The sequence below is a fragment of the Tinamus guttatus genome, unplaced genomic scaffold (assembly GCF_059628265.1).
Source record: "Tinamus guttatus ecotype Peru unplaced genomic scaffold, ASM5962826v1 Tinamus_guttatus_pri_ptg000060l, whole genome shotgun sequence".
Lineage (NCBI taxonomy): Eukaryota > Metazoa > Chordata > Aves > Tinamiformes > Tinamidae > Tinamus > Tinamus guttatus.
Genome location: NW_028288594.1, coordinates 5,080,971 through 5,104,081, shown reverse-complemented (window position 1 = coordinate 5,104,081; position 23,111 = coordinate 5,080,971). Strand labels below are relative to the sequence as shown.

General features: G+C 41.5%; 1 protein-coding gene across 1 annotated transcript in view; it reads right to left on the bottom strand.

Moving 5' to 3' along the window:
• Positions 1 to 3,188: 3,188 nt before the first annotated feature.
• USP37 (ubiquitin specific peptidase 37) overlaps positions 3,189 to 23,111 on the bottom strand; it is a 31,249-nt gene continuing 11,326 nt past the window's right edge. Inside the window, exons 12-23 of the mRNA XM_010215339.2 lie at positions 21,970 to 22,087; positions 20,662 to 20,741; positions 19,382 to 19,546; positions 18,174 to 18,239; positions 16,797 to 16,947; positions 12,952 to 13,204; positions 10,390 to 10,556; positions 8,617 to 8,677; positions 6,364 to 6,479; positions 5,062 to 5,131; positions 4,515 to 4,653; positions 3,189 to 3,972 (exon numbers count right to left, since the gene is read on the bottom strand). Of these exons, the coding sequence (XP_010213641.2) occupies positions 3,885 to 3,972; positions 4,515 to 4,653; positions 5,062 to 5,131; positions 6,364 to 6,479; positions 8,617 to 8,677; positions 10,390 to 10,556; positions 12,952 to 13,204; positions 16,797 to 16,947; positions 18,174 to 18,239; positions 19,382 to 19,546; positions 20,662 to 20,741; positions 21,970 to 22,087 (1,474 nt within the window). The 3' untranslated portion in view covers positions 3,189 to 3,884. The remainder of the gene's footprint in view (positions 3,973 to 4,514; positions 4,654 to 5,061; positions 5,132 to 6,363; positions 6,480 to 8,616; positions 8,678 to 10,389; positions 10,557 to 12,951; positions 13,205 to 16,796; positions 16,948 to 18,173; positions 18,240 to 19,381; positions 19,547 to 20,661; positions 20,742 to 21,969; positions 22,088 to 23,111) is intronic.

Genomic DNA, 23,111 nt, shown 5'->3' with positions numbered 1-23,111 from the left:
CAAAGGTAAAAGGAACAAGCCGCAGCTCGCAGGGATGGACGGTGCGGACAGGGCCATGGGCTGTGGTAGAGCACGGGGACGGCCCTCCCGGGAACAGGGCATACGACCAGGCAGAGCTGGGCTGCAGGCAGAGCAGCCCCACGGCAGCTTTGCAGGAGGTGCCAGTTTGGTCCTGCACCCCTGGCAAGGGCATTTTGCTTTGCCTGGGCTCCGCAGATGCAAACCGGGGCAGCAGCCCCAGGGCTGATGGTGTGGAGCAGGGGGCACGGGCACCCTCAGCTCGCAGGGGCACCACGCGGGCTGCTCCTGCAGACAGGCCCGCGGTGGCCGGCGCCGGGACGCGCCGGAAGCAGCGGCAGGAGGATCCCGGGCGCCAGAGCAAAGTCCCAGGCGGTGATAAAAGGGAAGAGCAGGAGCTGGACGGGGCCACAAGGGTGGTGCTGCAGTGCACGGGGTGGGGAGGCAGCGCAGGCGGCAGGGAAAGAAGATCTCAGACCATGAGAGGGTTAATAAAGAGGTTTTAATTTCACAAAAATCTATCTACACATCATTTAAAAAGGGGAAGGGGAGAACCCAAGAGCAAAAACTGTAAAGAATAGAGAGGAACAGGTCTGCTAAAACACAGAGAAAAAGTGCTGCTCCCTATCAACAGTGTAATGAATCGAATCAAAGAGTCACTCCCAAGGCAGAAACCAGCGCTGGCTCGTGGCAACCCCAGCACCCCCAGGGCAGCAGGGCCCTGGCAGCTGTCAGGGCTCCCGTGCCCCCTTTCTGTCTTTAGCAGTGGCTTATGGGGACAATTAGCTCTATTAAAACAGAGCAGACCTCTTCCTTCCAGCCCCTCACCTTCTTCGCCACAGCGAGGCGACGTCACGGGTGGGCGAAGCGGCGAGCGGAGCACGAGGTGCAGCGCGTGCCCCATCCGGGCCCTGCGAGGGGCAGGAGGGGACAGCGGCGCCGGCTCCGCGCGGCCCTGGCTCCACGGAGGCCCTTGGTGCAGCCCCTGCCCGGCACTGACACCAACGTCCTTAGGGGTGGAATGGAGTAAACCAGGACCCAACCGCCGCAGTCAGAGGATGAAGGGGAGAGAGGACGGCAGGAGGGGAGTTCCTTGTGTTTAGGCGCTGCTGAGTCACACTTGGACTGAACTAAGCTGATTCAGGAGCAGGAAAAGGATTAACTGCTGCTCCATGGTTAAGGAGAAGCCCAAGAGGGTTTGTAAGGGGCACCCTGCAGACCGCCCCGGCCTCCAGCGAGGGTCCCAGGCGCTGCCGCCGGAGCAGCCCCGTGACGGCGAAGGCGCCCGCGTGACGGCGGCTGCCGCGGCGAGGCCAGGCCCGCTGCTGCCGACCTCCTTCGGGGGCTGCAAGCGCCTCCCGAGCTCCAGGCAGCCCCACGCGGGCCCGTCCGGGCCAACCCCACCACATCCAGCCCTGCGGCGCAGGGCACCGCGCGCCCCTCTTCCTCCTCGCTGCGCTTGGACAGAAGCCGGTTGGGGCAAACAAGGCTCCACGGACACTCCTGCCGGGGGGAAGGTTCAAGCGAGCTGCCATATGCCAAAAGAAGCTTAAAGTAATTAACAGATGTTTGCTAATTCTCAATGGCTAGAACAAACACGAACTTTGTTTTCACAAAGCGAGGAAGGGTGGTTTCAAGCATCAGCTTTCTCACCTTGATCCAAACAAAGACTGGTGCGCTGAAAACCTGGGCAATGTTTGTTTTTATTATAAATTAACTGATCTGGAGTGCAGTGCCTTGGAAAACATCCTTGCCACCCAAAACAGCAGAACTGACTTCTGATACCGCAAGTATACTGGTTATGTACAGCACTAGCATGTGATGCACTCGGGAAAGACAGCTTTGCCCTCTGGACGGAGCAGTCCCTCAGTTTCCAGGGGCAGGGGCGACCAGTTCAACAAGGGGTGATTCCCACATCACATCCTCTTCCCGTCGCCCGGAATCCTACCAAAATGAACATCAACAATATAAAAGTATAATGCTTTGTAATAAATTAACATATACACCCACTTGGGCTGCATCTTACAAGATAAATGCTTTCTCACGTTTACAACTAAAAGTTTTCCCTAGCTTGGAAACCACAAAGATGTCACTCCGACCAGATCCACCCGGCTCATCCCGCACGTGGACCGGAGGGTCGGTCAGTCTTTTCCTCACACCGGGGTCCCCACGGCACTTTGCTGGCACAGGATTATCCGTGGCCACGGAGGAGGCCCCTGAGGAAGCCTCCCGGCGCCAGCCTGCGAGGGACAAGCTCCGGTGCAGAAGCGCCCACCAAAGAGGTGCTGCTGCCTTCTGGACTGCTGCTTCTGCCTACTCTGCTTCACTTCTTTTATTCCTGAGAAACTCCTAATGATAGCTTAAAAAACCCAAACTATCTTGACAGCCAAAAAAAGGTTTGGATGTGATTTTTTTCTTTTTTTAAAGCAAGTCTTTTCACCTCTAAAAAGCAAGCTGCAAAAAAATCGGAACTAGAGGCCAAAACAATAGCAACTACTCTGCTTAGTAGCAACGATTTCTCTGAACTGAGTAAATGCCAGCTAAAGGAAACATCTGCCCTGCTAAACAAGTGGAAAGGTGCTAAAAAAGAGTAAGTCACTCGGCTTTTTTTTTTTTTCACCTGCTGAAACAAGTTATAAAACAAGCATCAGGTCTCTAAATAGAATAAAACGTAGCACCTCTCCCTAACTGCGTTCTGTTAATGTTGACCTTGGGCTTTTCAAGAGCTTTCCACCTGGTTTAGTTCTTCCCACCGCGCTTCTTAAAAAGGTGCAGTAAAAACCATCTCCCGGGGCAGGAGACAGCCAAGGCAAGACCACGGTTCAGTCAAAGAGCAATTCAAGTACCAAGCAACACCCCACAAACCCCAGCCTTTTTCCACAGTTCCCGTTTCAGGATGACCCAGACACACACAGAAAGGGCAATGCCAGAACACACTCATCCTCCTGGAACGCAAGATGGGAAGGGGGTTGCTGTTCACCCCGTTACTGCTCACAATCTGCTCCACGTGTTCACCTACCTCCACAGCATCTTCAGTCAGAGTTAAAGCAAAACAGGCCTAAGCAATGCAACCTCAGTGCAAAACACTGCACGCTGAAGGAGAGAGGCCTCCTCTCCACATGGTACTTAAGCAACATTGCTATGAAGAAGATGCAAGCAAATAATAAAACTTTTAAAATAAATCACATATATAATCTCATTTCTAAAGGAGGATGACAGTGAACGGCGTAAAAAGACAGAGCTGCCACCAGGTATGCAATACATTCCACAGCACCAACAGTTTGTTTCCTGGAAGGGCATGTAAATAGCAGAGCACTTACAAACCCATGAATGTCAAAATGCATCAGCTTGAGTGAATCTGAAATGCCTGTGAGCGAGATGATGGGCAAGAGCATACGCAGTGATCGGGGTTTCCAGTGAATATTACTAACACAATACACGCCTGGTTACAGAATCTATTGCTTAAATTGCTCTTGGAGAAAAAAAAATGCCAAGTGATATGTTTATCTTCCCCACTCATGTCTCACAGGTGAATGGGCTTTTAAAGTCGAGTCTCTTTTTGCACTATTGTTTTATCAGTTTATGAGCAGCTGTAGTCTTGTGGCTTGATGCAACTCTTTAAGGCTCCATGCTGACAAAATTATTTGAGAAACAATAAAAACTTCACCACAGGAGGATCGCTCTGGGACGTCAAGGTTTAAAAGCGTGGTCCGGGCCCAAGACTTGCACAGATGGTTCAACAAACTGAGCGTCCCATATTTCTACCTTTTGTCTCTTGTTTTGGCCCTGAGCTGTTTGTTACTCCTGCGTCTGGCACAAGTTCAAAATCTGCCTTGCTCCTGAGGAGGAACAAGGTGTTTTTCTCTTCACAGAGGCTGCCGAATTGATCTGCCTACTTCCATGCTAAGTGGCTGTGCATTCTTCTCTGTTTCTAGCAACTCATCGAAGATATCCCTGTAACACAGACAAAAGCAATAGTGAAACATATTTAAAAACACACAGGTACATAAAACTGCCCTGAGGAAAGTGACTGGAGGTGGGGAACGCCCCTCAAGAACTGGATATAATAGACAAGCACCATGGATCCTGGCAGAGAAAGGTGACTTCTCTAGCATCACAAAGCAAGGCTCCTTGAATCCTGAATCTTCCCCTTCTCCCAAATTATTTTGATGAATAAGATCACTGGCAAACCTCAGAACAGTGACAGTAGTGAAAATAAAAGTGCTAGTAAATTTTGACACTGAACCCGCATCTTAAAAGATGATTTAATACATCTTGTTAAAACCTTATATAATAGGGATAGACAACTCTATGCCACTGAATCTTTGCAACACTTCAATTTTGTCGTTCTTTCTAAAATTTTTGCTAGAATTTTGACTAGAATTTCCTCTAGCAAATACATGGAGATATTTTCATCTCCACCCAAGAGGACTAGAGGAAGAGATACGCACAAATAGCAGACAATTACTGACACCAAAATTCCCCAAGATACCTACTTGTGCATATAGAAGAAGATGTAGCCACTTCGGTCTCTGTCACACTGAACAGTGGCCTCTAGAGTTCGAGACACTTCCAGGTCATTATAGGTGAACCAGGACTGCTTCTTGATATCGTAGACATCACTGATATAGTGACCTTAAAAAACAGAGAATGCTGCCAGTTCAACTAGTCAAGCTGCTTTTAGACATACAGGGCCAATGATCTATTTCAGATTTAAATGCCAAAACACCCTGAAGCCCTTGGTTCCTCGGCCTTTCCTAGTCAATGAATTGATAACAAATCACAAACACCTACGGGGATCTCACAAGCAGTACTTTGTGCTCTACAGAGTGGGACCATGACACCCTCCCATCAGCAAGAGCCTATGATTTGCCCTGCTGTCTAAGTTACAAAAGCTAAATTAACATTCTTGCTCACTAGCATTAATTATAAATGTAATCTTAACATCATACCTCTCTGCAAACAATCCTGCTATATTAATTTTGTATCACAAATTTTAATCTAGATTAAGATATGAAGAATGAAATATATTAAATCTTTTACCTGAAGATGATGTGCTTCCAATATGACTGACAATGCTGATTAGACGATAGGAATGAGGAAGCTCTCCCGTCTAAAAATAAAGTACAGTTAAAGCTTTTAGGCATTTACTTCATCCCATGTACTTTACAGGCAACATGATTTAGGGGCTCTGACTACTGTACTCAAAGGTGCAGGTCAATCAAGGAACACAGAAGCAGCCTGGGTCAAATGAAATGAAGATTCCTCTGAGAACCAGGGGCAGCTTCCTAAATGACCTAATCTTTCAGCAAGCCAACAGTACTATAAAATAAACCACTCGGACCATATGTAGTCATGAGCTCCATACCACAAAGTTTTCTAAACAACCATTTCCTGAGTAACTTCCAGTAATGTCAGAATCAAATCCACCAAACAAACATAGAAAAACAAACAGAGAGCACCACACTAACCTTAAAAGATTAAAAATATATTATTGATAATGGTATATAAATGTAATATCTAAGCCTTAGAATGTGGCACAGAATCTCTCGCCCTGCACCTGTAATGCCCACAGACAAGGCCCTCTCTGCATGCAGGAAGAGTGTGCCCTCTGTTCAGGCAATAAAACTAAGAGATAGCAATTAGTTTTTTAGTTTTTTTTTTTTTTTAAATCTTCTCTAATCAGAAAACTCAATTAATACAACTCACTGACAATACTTTTAAAACACAGCTCTTGATTTAAGTGAAGAAGATTGGTAAGAAAACAAGAACACTGCAAGGAAACTGCACTTATAAATATATCAACCCCTTCCACTCTGCACAGCTTTCCTTCCCATGAGTTTCTGTGCAACTCTAAACACTTCTGGGTGTGTTACCAGGCAGGCAGCAAAACCAGGTCTGTGGTTACATTTCACCCATGCAAATAGGAGTTTTGCTACAATTTCTTAGTTTTGGTGCTCTAGGATCCATAAGGCCATAGCATCATAACTAAGCTACTACGCTGGCTAAAATACCCTTTAAGTAAACAGTCAGGCTTAGTGCTTTTCATGTAGTGCAACATTTCTGATGAAACTTTTTTTTCTTCTCTTTGTTACCTACATCATCTGAGAGAAACTTGGAGTTTCTGTCCCCCCCGCACCCCTTTTTTTTTTTTTTTTTTTTTTTAAAAACACAATAGAGCAAAACTTCACAGGTAAGATGGTCTGGCCAACCATTTTTCCTCATAACGGGTTTCTCTAAGACAAAACAAGTATATCTTCTCTGTAATAAAAACCTCAACTGCTGAACTGCCAATATATAGGGAGATATAGCTCTCAGTTAGTTCTTGAAATCACAGATCACCACCTCAGCATTTCTTTTAAGCTCTTCTGTTTCAGCTTCCGAGTACTCCATGTCAAGGACGTCCTCGTTCCCAGAGTCTTCATCAGAGCCAACACTGTCCAGGAGAGAGCTGTTAAACTCTAAAAAGGTTGGAAACAAGGATACAAAGTGAAAATCTATGGCACACACAGGAATTCACAACAGGTTGGGATATATTCACCCACATAAAAAGTGCAATAAAGTGCTGAAGTTGAAAGCTTTATTTCTAAGCAAAGCAGAGCATGCTGGAGTTTCCAAATGAGAACTCTTTCCTTCCCTTCATTTCTCCAGCTTGTCAGAGCATTAATTAAGAAAAAGACCTCAGACTATGGAATTTATTTATATCATACTTCTGTAAATGGGCACTATGACCATGACAGCTGGATGATAAAGGTGTGATCAAACACCCTGTTGGCTGTGACGTGCTGGTGGTCTGCAGCCAGAACCTGCATTAAAGGAATTACAGCCACTTGGGCCAGCAAACTGTAAGTTTCTGCAGGGAAAAGCTACGAAGCCCAGTTGTAACTATAAGCTGCATTAACAAAGTGCATTTTTCTATTAAAACTGGCATCACATTGCTGCTGCTGGCAGCAGGCATCCTTTTATTGTTCGAGATGGTAAGAAGGCTGCTCACCGCAGGAACTTCCAGTTTGCTTGGCTGAGCAAAATGCAGGCAGCCTTCTGTAAAGGGCCGGAAGGCACCACTGCTCCCTGTACGCACTGTTCCAAACTTCCCGGGATTCTGCAGCTACCCAACTAATTTAAGATTTTGTACAGCACTCATTAGAAGTAGCAGCTCCATTTTCACCAGCTAAATTAAAGCTGTGAAATCCTGGGTGAATGAGAACTTTGGATTAACACAACACTGCTCAGATTGGTTTTGGTATTTTGAAAGACACAATCATGCCGGTTAGGATGGAGATGTTTTGCCAAAGAGATTCTTGCTGCTTCCTCTGTTGAATCACTAGATGCTGGATTAGTTTAATCTTCTCAGGAAGTTTACAGATAAATCCCTTTAACTGAGAATATTTTACTGCTGGCTTCCATGCACTTCATTCGGGCTACGTAAACTAGACTACAGGCAGGAAAGCCAGCGATTTAAGTAGGTCTCTGCAAGAAGCATTTGCCACAGGTACTGCTAAACCCCACTTCACCATTGATTATTGGACGACTAGTGGTTTTTAAAATACAGCACTGTGAACCTAAGACAAACACCAAGAATTTTATGCTAAAGATTATTGGCATCTCCTGCAACAAGTGCCAGCTGATGCCACTGCAAGTGACATGGCAGCCAGCTGAACGAGTAAGGCAATGTTCGTGCCTAAGTAAAGCAAACACAAATGAAAAGCACCAGGATTTGTAGCCTTGGATCCTTCCAGGCACCGACTGGGGAAGACTCGGGGCACCCCAGGCTGCTGGAGCTGCTCACGGGATGGGAACTCGCAGCCAGCAGGCTGAGCTACAGCTAAACACTATTCGACTCGTTCCTGCAGAGGAGTGGACACAGGTTCACCCAGGAATAACTAGGAGCCTTTAAGAGCCTTTAAAGGTGGCTCTAAGAGAGCAACTAAGAGTGTCTTAACACAAAACTTCGTTACCACTCCCTCTCCCTTTTTGGAGTAGGAATTTTCTCTCTGTTATGCTTTGCTCTGCCAGGTTATATGAAATCACTTGCATGCTAGTCTCACACAAATGTTAAACAGGGCCTGAGGCTCGTCATGCTGTCTGGTTTTGGAAAAGACAGAGTATATTTCGGGTTTCCCCACCCCGCCCCAACAGCTATACCTTGCAATGAGGTCCTTTTCCCTCTCATTCTGTATCAGAGAGAGAGAGCACTTTTTCATTTTCCTGCACAGGACCAGTACATTAATCTGCACTAAAATATCAATGCAAACAAGAAAATAACCCTCATATTGTGACTAGAGCCATTAGCATGCTGACTTCTGCCAGGAATGCAACATTTCAAGATCCATTTCACTATATATACATACATATATATATAACATTAAAAGCTCAAAGAACGAAAAAAAAAAGTCATTTTTCATTCTAAGAGTTTGTCCTGGCATTTGCCTCCACAACTGAGCAAGACAAGCTGACATAAGCAAAGCCAAATACAATTAAGCACACGCCAAAAAAGCATGAAATCCCAGCTGTCTTACAGACATTCAGGAGCTGCACTCACACACGCAGATCTATTTTCCCTCAAAAGCAACATACTGGAAGTTAAATAAGTTTCACCTTGTAGGCTTAATTCTGTGGCTCGTTTAAGGTCATCATCCTCTTTTTGTTCTCGTGCCTCCTGATGGGAAGAGAACAAAACTTAGCTCATTGAGACACTTCACTGTTTAAAATTCTTGCGGTGCTCTTTTTCCATTGAAACTCTGCTGCTCTGGTTTCTACAACAAACCTGACATTGTAAATTAAAGGTTCCATGTGAAGGAATGTTTGCAACCAGCGAGAGTCCAATGTTCCAGTGCGACAGAACCTGGGACAAACCTTCATTAAGGGCCATCAAAGCTCCTGAAGTTTGGTATGCAGCACAGCAAGTCTCTAGCAACACCGAACACTTTTCCTGGATCATTAATTTGAAAAGCATCTGAATGAACTTGCAAGCCTTTGCTAAGGAAAGCTGTCACTTGCACACAAAACTCCTCATGCTTTGGTAAAAATTGAGCTTTTTCTGCTCAAAGCTAACTGAGGACAGCACCTTAAATCAGGACACTTTTTATTATTTTTAAGCCATTTGAAAGTAGAATCTATTGTTCAGTGTAACATGTGCAATTCACAAGGGCAGGATTAAAAAAAATACACCACTAAATACTAGGGTATTAAAAATATTAGCATGAACAAGGAGCAAAGAAACCTCAAGTCTGCCAACAAACCCTTCCAATTTTTGGATAATATCATGGCCCTGTTCCTCCCACCGCTCCCGAAAGCTTAGGGCTACAGCAATCCAGGCAATAATATTTAACGAGCTAGCTTTTTAATTGAGGATTTGAATGCACCTGAACACAAAACCCCCTAACTACACATTTCAAATAAAGATAACCACAGCTACCACATTTTCATGCCTGGATCAGCAGAAGAGCAGATTTCCATTTCAGAACTGTACCAGAACAGCACATAAAGGGCAGTTTTACACTATTAACACAAGGCCTTTTCCCTCACTATTTCTAAAGCACTTGGGAATCTTTGTTAAACTTTAAAGCATAGCTGAAGCAAAGCTACATCTGGCATGTAGCACACCAGCTAGCACTTCATTTTAAGTACAGAAACTCCAAAACCCAAGGAATTCCAGATCTCACAGGGAAAACCATGACAGCCTTAGGATTAATAGAGAGCAGATGCAGGGGCTTGTTTAAGAGAGAGACCTGGCTAAGCATTTGCTTTATTTTGCAGGCTTGAGCTAAATTTTTAGTACATCAGTTAAGTTTTGGAATTCAATTGGAATACAGATGCTTAGCACACTACCCACGATCCCAAATCTCTCCCAATATTATTTAAAGCACTGGCTGTAGTCAGAATGATTTGTGATCATTTTTCTAATTTAACTTTGAAAAGTATCATCATATCATTGCTCTGTTCCTTTACTAAGCACACCTTGTTGACTATTAACAAAAATAAGGTACTGGGCTAGACAGATCTTCAGCCAGACCTGGTGTGGTCTTCCTCACCCTCTGCTTTGGAAACTGCTTCTCTCACTTTGACTCCTGAGAAGATGCTGCTTGCCTGAAGACCCTGCAGCAAGTCACAGGGAAGCTGAGGGTATCAGTTCTAGACGACAGCTAGCAAGAGTTTAGTTTATCATCAATTTTATATAACATTGCAGGCACGATAATGTGCAAGAAAAGCTTTAAGAAATCTGGAAGTTTGTGGTATGGTATGGTTTTCAAAGCACATAGAAAATACACCTAAGTGTATCCCCCTTACTGTATAAACACAGGGTAACTTTTCCTTCAGCCATGAGGTTTCCAGTGTCAGGGAAGACCGGGAGCAAGCTGGCATTCTTACTTGTTCTTGAAGGCTCTGAGCCAGTGCCTGCTGAAGTTCTTGTTCTTCCCTCTCTCTCTCCATATCGTACTGTTGCAGCCAGTCAACCTCTCCCTGGGAGCCTTCCGGAGTTTTGTTTTCCTTATTCTCATCAAAATCTTTAGTTATCTCAGTGAAATTGGCAGGACCTGAGGAAGCAGAAAGTACAGTTATGCTTTCCTGGGTCCTTGTTTGTTACCAGCTAAATCCTCTTTAAACCACCACAATCACTGCAGCACAGTGACATCTATTGACAGGGAGAGCTCCCTGGCCTTATAAAATACCCCACAGTCAAATGAGAAAAGTTCCAAAAGGGATTCTTACTGTTATTTTAGAAAGTGTAAGATGAATCATTTGATTAATCCCATCTTTATACATATGCTGAAAAAGAGCAACTTTACCTAAGTAGCTGCAGTTGTGTAGCTGACACCTGTCATGGTTGGAAATTACTGTAGAAGGAATCCAGGATTAAATAAATCATTTTGCTTTGCACATTATATTCCTGCATGCTTTGATGAAGCTACAACTAAAGCTAAATCATCTTTGAGAAAGCAGAAAGCGTAAGTCTCAAACACTGTTTAGATTTGACAGCTTTTTCCTTCAGTTCATAACTCAGTTTCGTGAATAATATCTATAGATTTGAAAGTGCAAGAACGTTTAAAGTTATAGTCCACCTTCAAAGTAAATATTTTTTACAAGGAACCAGAACAAACATTTGTGCATGTGTCTTCCCCAGTTGCAAGACATCAATTCCTCTGTTTGCTTATAGCTGAGAAACACTCAGGAGCTGCTCCAAGAGCTATCACACACCAACATGAAACATCCCATTTTGGCGCTGCAGTAGAAAAGCAGACTTCAGCATCTGTCCCGTGGTTATTGGGAAGACCTGGAGTCTCTTAAACATAAGTCTACCAGAACTGGAAGTCTAATCCATCGATCTAACCCTCTTAAAACATGGGGAAAAAAATAATAATAAAAAAATAAAATAAACCCACCACACAAGAACGAGTGTTATGTGACCTTTCAAGACTTTCAGTTTTAGAAGAAACACTCTTGACCCTCCTTTGAGGGTCACACAGGAAAAAAGACTTTTGTCATATTTAAATTAGCCTGGTCTTATCCTCAAAGCTTTTTTGAAAGCAGCACTAACTATACAGTGCTCACAAAAATACCTGATTACTAGCAACAGCAAAAATGGATTAAGTTATATTCATTGTATTTAGAATCATCTTGTCTCATGTAGCAAAGCATCCTTTGCAATTAAAGTTTCCTCTAAATAGAACACAGGATTGTGAACTCATGATGTGTAGCCTTCATCTGCCATAAACTGGTAACTCAAAATACGGAGATATGTATTTTATCTGGATCCCAAACCATATGCTTGGAATAGTCATGGGTTGGTTTTGGCCATATACATTCACTTACAGAAAGCTGAATGCAATGTGGAGTGTTAGACTAATTTCTTCATTAAAAATAATTCTAATAAATGTACACTCCTTGTGTCACATTACAGCCTTCAAATAATTACAATATACTTTTCAAAGAAAATGTATATATACATGTAATATAGGTTGATACCTATATTTAGGTAGCAACATCCTCACATCTTCCTTTTACGCAACAATAAGTAATGTCAGAGTACACATAAGAGCATGCAAACAAGACTAGACACAGAACTACTTTTCTTGAATGCTCCTTTCCAACAGGAAAGTTTTCAAGAGTTGTCCAGGGAAACAAGTGCAATTTTTGAAAATAATGATTTTTATTGTTGTTAAAAAATTAACTTCCTAGTTCTTAAAAGAAAAGGATATTGCTTGCCTCTATTACTAGTCTAGTGGAAAGAGAAATCTGATTGAAAGCATGGAGCACACCTCAAATAATAAACACCCAAATTTTTTCAGTCAGCTAAAGAGAGAATCATAATTCCCCATACTGAAGATCAGAGACTCCACGTAGCTAGCTATGCTTGCAAGTCAGAGACCATAATTTGGAAAAGCAGGTAGAGTCTCTGTGCTGAAAGGTCTACCAACACATTCAAAATGTTATGAAAAATACAGCGATGGAGCTCAATTCATCAGAAACTAAGGAAGAAAACCAGATTTATGAAAGAACTCTAGTCTTATCTACTGTAGATCAGCTGTTCTGTACTCCCACAGACCAGCCACCTGAACACTGCTACCATGATGCTTGGTCTACAGCAACTATAGTGTTTAAAAACTCTCTTGTTATGCTGACAAATCTTAGTAATTTGAATTCTCTAAGAAGGAAACCAGTGGAGGCATGTGCAGAAAAAGGGAAAGGACCTCCTCAGATGACCTTACCTTTATCAGAGAGATGACAGACACCACATAAGAAAATGTTTTTACAGTTCAATGAATGAGCAGATTTATACACGGGGAAACCCTAATAAAACTCTGAGCAGCTCAGGCAGTTTCAGCAGTACATTTGCATCCAGCTTCTGCTATCACATATTATTAATCCACTGTCATCAGTGACCTGCTTTAACTCACTGGGGCCCAAGGTAAGACAGTTGCTTCACCTTACCCGATTCTAATGCTGCTTTGGGTTTCTCCACCTCCACAGATTCCAGGTTTTCTGGCAATTCCTGAATTTCATCCTCTCCAAAACCAGTGTCTGGGCTGCTTGTGGGCTTATCTTCATCATGGCTCAGAGACAAGGAAGCTTCCCTTTTGCTAATCTCTAAGACAGCTGCTAGCAGCTCATCTTCACTCATCCCATCAAAACCAGCATTTCCTAGCTCCGGTTTATCACACTCCATTTTACTTCTTTTTGAACCCTAGAGATGAATGGAGTTATGATTAAATACTTGAATAAACAGGTATATAACATAAGCTTTGCATTTCTGTGGAATTTTTTTTTTGATTAACCCTAGGGAGTGGGAGTTTGGCTCTGTCAACATTAAACAGATAGTTATAAGACTCAATGGAGATGCAACCTTTGTAGCTACATTCACTCCAAGGAATTATATTTTAATTATAAACTACAACCAGTTTTTACAGGCCCTGTGGATTAACATATACAAGCCAACCCTTCCCCTCTCCTTCCTTTTCTTCAACACGTGTGTTCCACCTTCAAGTTCTGATGAATCCTCAAGCCTTTTGCTGCAGATTTGCCATGAGAAACTGGGGGGCAGAAGAACTCAGCAAATCAGATCAGAGAGATGTCAGTTGAGGAAAGGGGGACTTCTCCCCCCCCACAGAGTAAAAAGACTTTAAAATAGAAAATGGGAGAAACACTTTAATCTTGAGTGCATTATTCCTGTTTTAGATATTTTCCCAAAGCAGATGCTTATGAACTATTAAGCCATATTGATTTGCAAACAAACACAGTCATTTAAATCAACCTGATATTAATTGCTGATATGGAAGTTAACCTTCATGCATATATATATACATATAAGCAAATATACTGGTTATAACATGCTTAGATTTATTTAAAGTTTTTAAAGAGGATATATTTATCTAGGTCTTATTTCAAATACATTTGTATGGAACTCAATGTAGTGAAAGTAAACAGAAATATGTCCTTTTACTGCTACTTGTTACTTATATATAACAAGATTTCATGAGCAGAACAAATCTTAAACAGCAAACACTTTGCATTAAAACTGACTTATCAAACAATATTACCAAATGAATTAGCCAACTAAATCACCTATTTCTAGCCATCATGCCCTTCAAGATTTAATACTGATAGATTTTAATCTCTCTCCTCACATTTATTCATGCAGTGTACAAAGAAAGCAGAATAGCTGCTTTTTAAGTTTTCTGATTTCTCGCTCTGCACCTGTAGAGGAAACAACTAACATTAAAACTGATTTAGCTCTTCAGTAAACTCTAGTTCCAGGCACTCTGCCAACAGCTACCACTAATTCAGTGGATGGACTTTAAAGGCTTGGCAGCAACTGTACATTATTTGAATATGACTTTTCTAATAGAAATTATTTGCATAGGGTTTAAGTAGATTAGGTTCTAACATGGGCTGCTTTAAATAAGCATATTTGAAAAAGTACTTAAAATACTATTTCACCTGCAGAGGCCAGAATCCCAGAAACCCCAGTTCTGTCCACATTAGCTTAGTAACAGCTACTGCCCTGACAATCTAGTGTCACTGCTGCTGCTCTCCTGCACGGGGTGTCACTGGGTACACTGGCTGCACACAGGAATTACCAGGTCCCTAACGTGGGCGTACACAGAGCAGCGGTCAGAAGCAGAGCAGTGTCACTGGTGCAGCAGTGGCAATGCCACTTCCAAAGACCAAGGCCAGGTCTGCCCAGCGCAACACAGAGAAAGAGAGAGGATATGGTTAACTAGAGACTGCAGGACAGGTCTGTGGTTGAGGAGTGGCTAACGTGGACAAAAAAAAAAAAAAAAAAAAAAAAAAAAAAAAAAGTAACGTATGTGGAATTGTCACTACCACTGTCTCCTTCCCACAACAGTCTGGGAAGAGTATAATTTGTTAGTCAAATTAATATACTTTATTCCCTAAACCTCCTCACAAAAGAACTTGAAGAATCCTCTAAAGCAGTTTGGAATACTTCTCTATACAGAGAAGGGACTTCAAAAGACAAGCTAGTTAGTTCTCCCATCAGCCAGCTATAGATATGTCACTCAGGAAAAGTCCTTTCTATTCTTCAGGCAAAGGGTTTTCTATTTCATATCCTTATTATTATGAAGTTTTACCTAGTGTTTAGTCTAAAAATTACTGACTACACTTTAAATCTATTGCCTCTTGTCCTATCCATCACAGACAAGGAAAACAATCCCAATGCTTCCAACTATTTCTTTCACTTCCTTCAAGATAAATATCCTGCACTGGTTTCTCCTTAAACTGAACAACCCAAATTCATTGCTTGCTGTCTCCTCAGATATCTGCCATTCTCTCCCTGTTCGTGTTTTATTTTCATTTTTTTTTTAAATCTGATCTCTCTCCATTTAATCTATAACTTTACAGGAATCTGAAGCTCAAAGCAGCATACAGAACTCCAGCTAAAGCTCAATCCTGAGGAAAAAAGAAGGGCTGTTTCATGGACTCTGCAGGCTACGCCTCTGTCTATACAGCCCATAACATTTGACTTTCCCAAGCAGTCGGACACTGCCATCCCGAGCTCCTTTGGAAGTCCCACCACTTTGCCAGCTGTTCCCATCCTGCATTTACACAGTTGATTAGTCCTGCTAAGATTAGTACCCTGAGCTTGTCCCTGCTGAAACATCCTCCTATTTTTAGACAATTTCTCAGATTCAAGATCATTCTTAACTGTAGTTCTCAGCTTTAACATACTTGCAGTCCTCTCCAGTTGTGGTTCTCACACAAATTTAATAAACATATTCTCTATTCTCTATTCTATTCTTTATTCTATCATATTCTATGATTTATTCTATGATTTATAAACACTGACTGGACCAGGATACTCAGTCCCTTGGTTTGTTCTTCCTATTGGATTGGAAACTGTGGAGTGTTATTCCTCTGAGCACTGCTGTCCAGCCCGCTTTATGCCTGTCCAAAAGGCACCAAGATCACTTTTCCCTACTTGATTGAAATACCCCATGAGTATTGTAAAAAGCTGTACAAAAGTTGGGACACAGGACTCCCTATGCACCAGGCCTGCAGCCCTCCAATAGAAGAAAAATAGTACTGCAAAGCAAAATCCTTTATGATTCTTACTTGTCCTTTCATGTCATCATGCTTCCCCAGAGGATTCATCCACTTGCTCATATATTGCCCTGATCAAAGCTCCCCTCTGCCCAACCCAAACAACCAAATCCAACTCAACCCCCCCCCCCCCCCATCATCATCAACACTGGTCACAACAAAAAACTCTAAAGAAGTTTGAAGTTAATTATGCCCTAACATCAGGCAACAGGATCTTTGCACACTCGCACATGCCCCCTTCCCGAAACTGCTGGCTTCAGTTTCTAAAAGTTTTTGAGAAGACCTACTTGAAAGGGGACACAGTTTGTGATGTGCAAGAATTTACAGCAATTATGGATATGGCCCAAACCAGCTTGCAATGGCTCTAATTTAATCAAGAGCTTTACTGCATAATTCTATTATCGACAGTCAACCATATTTCAGTCTGGAAGCATCGTTAATGAAAGGTACCCAAGGGGCTCACAAAACCACATAACCTGAGGAGTTAAGTGCAGCTGCAACACAATTACCTCTGCTTCCAGGGGAACCCAAGACAACTGTACAGACAGGTCAATTAGCTGGCATGGCAAAGCACTCCCTTTCTGCATCACAGTGCTAATTAGGAGAAAAAATGATCTTCCATCAGTTTTACTTGCAGTCTATGCTAGGGAAAGCACAGGCCAGAGGTGAGCACATACAAAATTTATGTATAAGAAAGGCTCTATTTTCCCCCTTACCTTTTCTTGCTCTTCTTGTAGTTGCTGCTGATCTCTGCTCTGTATGGTACACAACCTTTGACTGTGAGCAACAGAGCGTTTCAATGGCTCATCATCACTATCAGAATCTACATAGAGTGCTGTGGAGCTCTTCGACTTGAACGTGTATTTTCTGTGAATTAAAAACATGTCTATAAAACTTTATAGCACTGTACAATTCTGTTTTAAAAACAAATCTGTTAGACCGAGCATTCACGTTGGAGGGCAGTAGAGTTTGGGGAGCAAAGGGCAACTGGTGACAAGTTTATTGCTATAGCAGGCAGGGGTTTTAGAAGAGAGATCTCTTGCTAGGTGGACGGACACAGCTTCCTCAAGCCTGAAATAGCAACTTACATCCTCAGAAGCTACAGCTACCTACTTTCCCAACAGATAAATTTACCAGACTACTCTACTTGCTGGTGTCCCACGTGTTACCTTTTGCTTTCACAAGGTATTCATTTCAAGAACTAGCAGAAACAAGTCCACAAGCCAAGAAACTGCACTTCTATATTGACCAACAAACGTGGACTATATTCATTGCATTGAGAACATAGTAACATGTAAAACTCATTACTTGGACACAGGATTTCCAATGTTATTATTAGGACATAAACATCTCAAATTTGCACTATTCTTGCAGGTTTCAAATTCAGCCTTTTATTGTGCTAAAATTACTTCTTACTTCTATAAAAGCTAAAGACAAGGGAGTCTGGGTTCATAATTTCTGCCAAATTAAGAAATCTGGTCTACATGCATTCCACAATGCAAAAATACCCAGCACAATTATCACATTTTCCACTGTGTCAAAAACAGGCCTTTCAAAGGACCTATAAAAATAATCCCCTCTCGTCTTTTACAAATAAACTTGAGGAATTAACCACCTGTTCCCAGAACACTCATCAGGACTCCATAAATAAGAAGAGAAGAAAGAACTAGGCTGCAGAATTAGAAAACACTTTGCTTCTTTAGAAATGACTTGCAACTACAAATGCAAGCCAGCTTAAGGTGGTTGGCAATGTCAAACTGTCTGAACAAACTATATCCAGTTCTTTTGGCACGCACTTTCCTCTTGGAAAATGTAATCCTTGCTTACTTAAAAGCCTCCAAAAGTTTAAGAGAAATGCTAATGGGATCATGTCAACTAACCAGATTGTGCCATTAATCTTTGTTTCAGCTAACTTGTAATACCAATAAAATGCAGATATTGAAAAAAAAAGACAGTAGGTAAAAATTTATTTCAACAGAAAAACTAAAAATAAAAGGAAAGAATAAAATTTGAATTAGAAAATAAATATCTTAAAAATGACTCCACCAAACCCAAAGCCATGGCTATTTTAGAATTTTAGAGCTATAACTCACCTACAAGGTGTGGAAGTGCTTACAGTACAAGAATTCACCATTTGGGAGGCTTTCAATGGACGGGAACTATTAAAAAGGAACAAAGTATTAACTGCAGCAGTCACAGGCTTCAAAAAGATAAATGTTTACTTGTCTGCTGTGCATGCAAATTTATGGCCAAAGAAGCAAGTAGAATACCATTATGTACTTGCTAACTGCTTAGATTTAGTGTAGTAACTCTATGATGCTATAAATATACAACAGCCTTTCAAAAACACATGTAATCCTTTCAACTTGATTCATTTCTTAGTGATGTACCCTTAGGGACAAACTCAAATTAAAGGCTTTGGACTCCCATGTCAAGACAACTCATTCCTCCTTTTTTCCCACCAACACTTGAGTTCCTGCTCCCAAACCACAGTCTCCTGTTGCTGTCTGGATTAGCCGGTTTTCCGACATGTCCCATGTCTCCGTTTCTTCTCCCTTGCCTAGATTCTTCTACACAAGCTTCCTGCTCACTTGATCTTCTCATGGGCTCCTCCAATTCCATCACTATCTCTACAGATATATCCTCCAAACGGATGCTTGTGCAAAAACACCTTCCAATCTTCCCCTCAAACCAGGGCTGCTGTTCTCCAGTCTTCTCACCCTATTCCACTCTCTGGATAACCAAAATAGTTCAACAACTAAAAAAAGTCATTGAAAATCTGTTCCAAGCATATTCTAAGCTATTTTTGTTCTGGTTAGTTTAACATGCTTAAGAGGTACAGATTTCTATAGTTCAAGCAAACTGCTAGAAAACATTCACATGTCCTCAGATGCAGCATAGGAGGAAAAAAAAAAAAAAAAAAAAAAAAAAAAAAAAAAACAGACATGTGTGAGGTGGAAGTGGAAGGTGGGAAGGTGGCTGGTAAAATTCTACCTTTATACCTCCTGAGCAGAGTTAAGCACACTGTGAAATGCAGGTTACCTAGATCAGACAGAATATTTCCACCTTACTGAGTAGTCTTCTCATACATCTTCCTAACACTTCCTTCCCATATGGATTCTCATGCTGGCATCGTTATGAACTAGCACAGCACAACAAAAGTACTAAATTAAATATCAAACTGTGGTGCCTGTGAAGTTCCCAGACCTCATCTGGAGTACATCTGATCACTGCTCATCTCATAGCATATGCTCTTCACCCCAGGAATAGGGCACAGATCAACCACGAGTCGTACACTTACACTGCAGAATGGGCACTCCATCCTAGCGTCAGGGGCAGCCGAGTGCTTTCCGTACAGTGCGAAAGCAGCGTTAAGTATCTTGGAATAACCACCTGCTGCCCAACTTTATGATTGAGAGATAATGCTACATTGAAGCTATATCTTTTTAGATGAAGAATCAAGACCCTGAAAGATATAAGAGGTATAAATGGCAACATTATGCCCAAGGCAGAAGTCAGAAAATCTACTGAAAATCCAAATAGCCCTGTTTACAAAATATATTCAACTAATTTTAGAACAGATTATTACTTGGGGGGAAAAAGCGTGATCTGTCTCCTGCCTGAGAAGTGACACTACTAGTTAACCATCCAACCTTGTGAGAGCGGTTGTCCCCCAACCAGTCATGTTTCAGGGCATACAGACTGTAGGCAACACAACACAGCTGTGATGGCTCCTGAATGCCAGGAGTGCAAGCACAGCACACTTTCATCAAGATCCTTCTGGGAGACAGCTGTGGCCAGTAAAGCTGTCTAACACCACAGTCATCACTTGTATTGTGCTAATAACCAAAAACTGTGAAAGCGTTTTACTCTGCCAGCATGGTGCATATGCTATTCAGGCAAAATACAAGCTATGCTTTCCAGTAAACCAAGTTACTGGGTTCAGTATGAATATTCACAGGACAAGGACACAGGTCAGTCAAAAATCATCCATAGCTGATCTCTACCTCCAGCACTTCCAATCCAAGTGATGAATTAAACCCAGACACAAGGTTAGAAAGTATTGAATAGGCCATTAAACCTCAAAGTGCTTATGAGACAGAAAGAACAAGCATCAGCACAGAAAGAAGTAACCAAACTAAACTCTCTATAACTTTGTGGTAGTAATAGCTCCAATTCAATTCTGGCTACCAGGTATATAGTGTATAAAATACTAAAATCCAGAATATGCTTATTGCCTCCGCCTTCCCCAAGGCTCCCTCTGCTACCCCATACCCCAAGAAAAGTGGAAGGAGGAAAACAAAAGAGCTCCTTGTGGAATGACAGGGAGGAAAGAAGTGTTGAAAAGGTTGCCTGGGGGGCAATACAGAGCTTCTTTAGAGGAAAACGCAAGAGCAGCACGAGGAACCTGTGCCTACAGTGAACTGGGCCAGGAAGAGCAGCTGTGCGTGCCTCTCATGTTGACCACTCCACATATCACCCTGCTGTTATCCCAGCCTTCTTCTCTGAAGCAGGTTTATCTGTACTTTCATAATTTGCATTTCCACACACAGGAAAGAACCAAAAGATGACAGCGTTTACCTGGGAAGCCTATTGAACTTATGTGTGACAACAGCAGACTTTCCATTGCATTTCTCACAGGAATACTCAATCTCCTCTGCCTATTTAAGAGAGCATAAAAATGACTAGTGAAACAAACAACAAATATCAAACAGAGAAAGCACATCACTTTTGACTGTCAAAGAAACTCTACAAGACAGAAGTTGCTGTTAAAACTATGCTAATCTTCAACACGACCTAATAAAGGGGCATCTGATAAGAGAACAGGTAGCAAAGTTTACAATTTAGTAATAGTTAACAGGTGGAATGAGATTGTGACAAATATTTTCCCCAAAAAGTCTACTGCCCAGACCATTGAGATAGCTGGTAAAATGAGACAGATTAGCTTCCAAAGAGAGAAGACAAATTTTGAAAGGTTTATGGTTTTCTCTCCCCCCAGTTTTCTCTTTAATGGACTTTGGTAGATGACAATTTGCCATTAAGCTTTTCCAAAGAGCTCCAACTTTTTTCCTGAAAAGCTATCCTCATTTAAACATTGCCACAGACATGCAGTTCCGGAGCAGAGTATTGAACAAGCTGCAAAGGGAAAAGAATCACTGTGCTGGATTTATATGACCTCAAAATCAAGTATCTAGAGTCTGTTTCTTCAAATGTGAGGGCAAATAACAACACTACTACCTTAGTATTGAAAAAAAATAAACAAGCATAAAAACCCATCAGTTTTCAGAAGCAGCAGCACATACATTATTCTATCTGTAATGGGACTAAGAGGAAAAACAAATAAAATCAAGTTTTCTCAAGAAAAGAGTTGATTTTGGTGACTAACAAAATACACCACCTAATTCATTGGGTTAGGGTTTAGTTTTTGCTTTCAAAAACCCTGTGTTGCAAGTCTACTTAAAAGATGAGCATCCACACACGCTACAAGTACTTTTTAGTTAATATACCTGTATGACCATTTTCCCCTACGCCAATTATACCAATTATACTAGCAGTTGAAGCATTCTAGCCCAGGAGGAAGCAGCAATTGAGTAATTATCTCAATTTGATAGTCTTCCTTCTCCTATTTGTTTAAGCCTCAATTTTTCCACCACAAAATGGATAAATTTACCTATTTTCCAGCAGTATCCTAAGGATTGGTTGATGCCTACAGAGCATTTTAAGAAAAAAAACTTCGCCGTACAGTTTATGTTCAAACCCCACAAAAATACAGTTATTTCAATAAACCTGTAGTCACTGCTATAAAAACTATTAGTGAGCTACAAGGGGAGGAAAAAAAAAAAAAAAAAAAAAAACAATAACACTGAAAAGAAGTAAGATCTAATGTACCCGAAAAAAGAGGTCAAGGGAATCCTGGATTGATCGAGATGGAAGTAATTTCTTCCTTCGAGGAAGGTCAATGGAAAGGTCATTAAACTGCTCTCGTTTAGTGACCGTTTCACCACACCTAAAAATGAAAAGAAACATGAAGAGAAAAGGACATCTGATAAACATACTTGAAATAAATACAATATTTTTTGTAAAGCGTCAAGCAACTTCACCTCTTCCCAGTAAATATAAGCATCTTGAAAAAAAAAAAAAAACGTATTTTACTCATCAAAAGTCTATGAGAATTGTGACAAAGGATAATTTGGAGATTTCACTTTGATACTTTGAGTTGAAAGAAACATTTACGCAAGACCAAGAGTTTTAAAAAAAAAAAAAAAGGAAAAACAAAAAAAAAACCACACACACACCCTTGACTGAAATCTAGTTTTAAGAGACCAAGTGATGAGGTATTCAGAAATCAAAATGACTGCTGCATAGCGGAACAAGCCTTATTTATTCACATTCGTAGGAGGAAAATAAGTCAGTGCAATCTCAGAAGGGAAAGCACTTTTAAAAAGAAATCTCAGTTTTACTGTGTTTTGGGACAGAGAGAAAAGAAAACATCAGTAATTATTATTTGCATGCAGTTTACATATAATTATTTTAGGGGACTAATGCAGCACCCTCAAGTAATACTCAAAAAGATCTGTGCTCATGAAAACTCTGTGGAATGAAAATATTCAACAGTATGTGCCTCACAGGCCACAACAAGTGCAGCAGAAATACCAGTTTGTTTCTTTTCTTGCAATAACAGAGATATTCTCCCCTCCCAAAAAAGAACACTTTCCCATGTTTCCTGGAAGGTCTTAGAAGAACAGGGGAAAACAAAAACAAAACACCCCAGCCCCATCTTCCCTTCCCTGAAAGGAAACATTGGCCAGCACCTCTTTTCATCCCTATTCTTGTTCAATTAGTACAAAAAGAAAAGCACAGAAGTATTACACTGAATATATAATGAGAGGTATAAGATTGTTTTTAGAAGGTGTGTAGCAGTAAGTAGTGTGATTTGTAGTTTACAACCTTTCTAGACTTTGGAATATTTTCTAAATACCTAGCTTTGGAGAAAACATACTTGCTTCTTGGTTCTAGCTGTAATCTGCAGA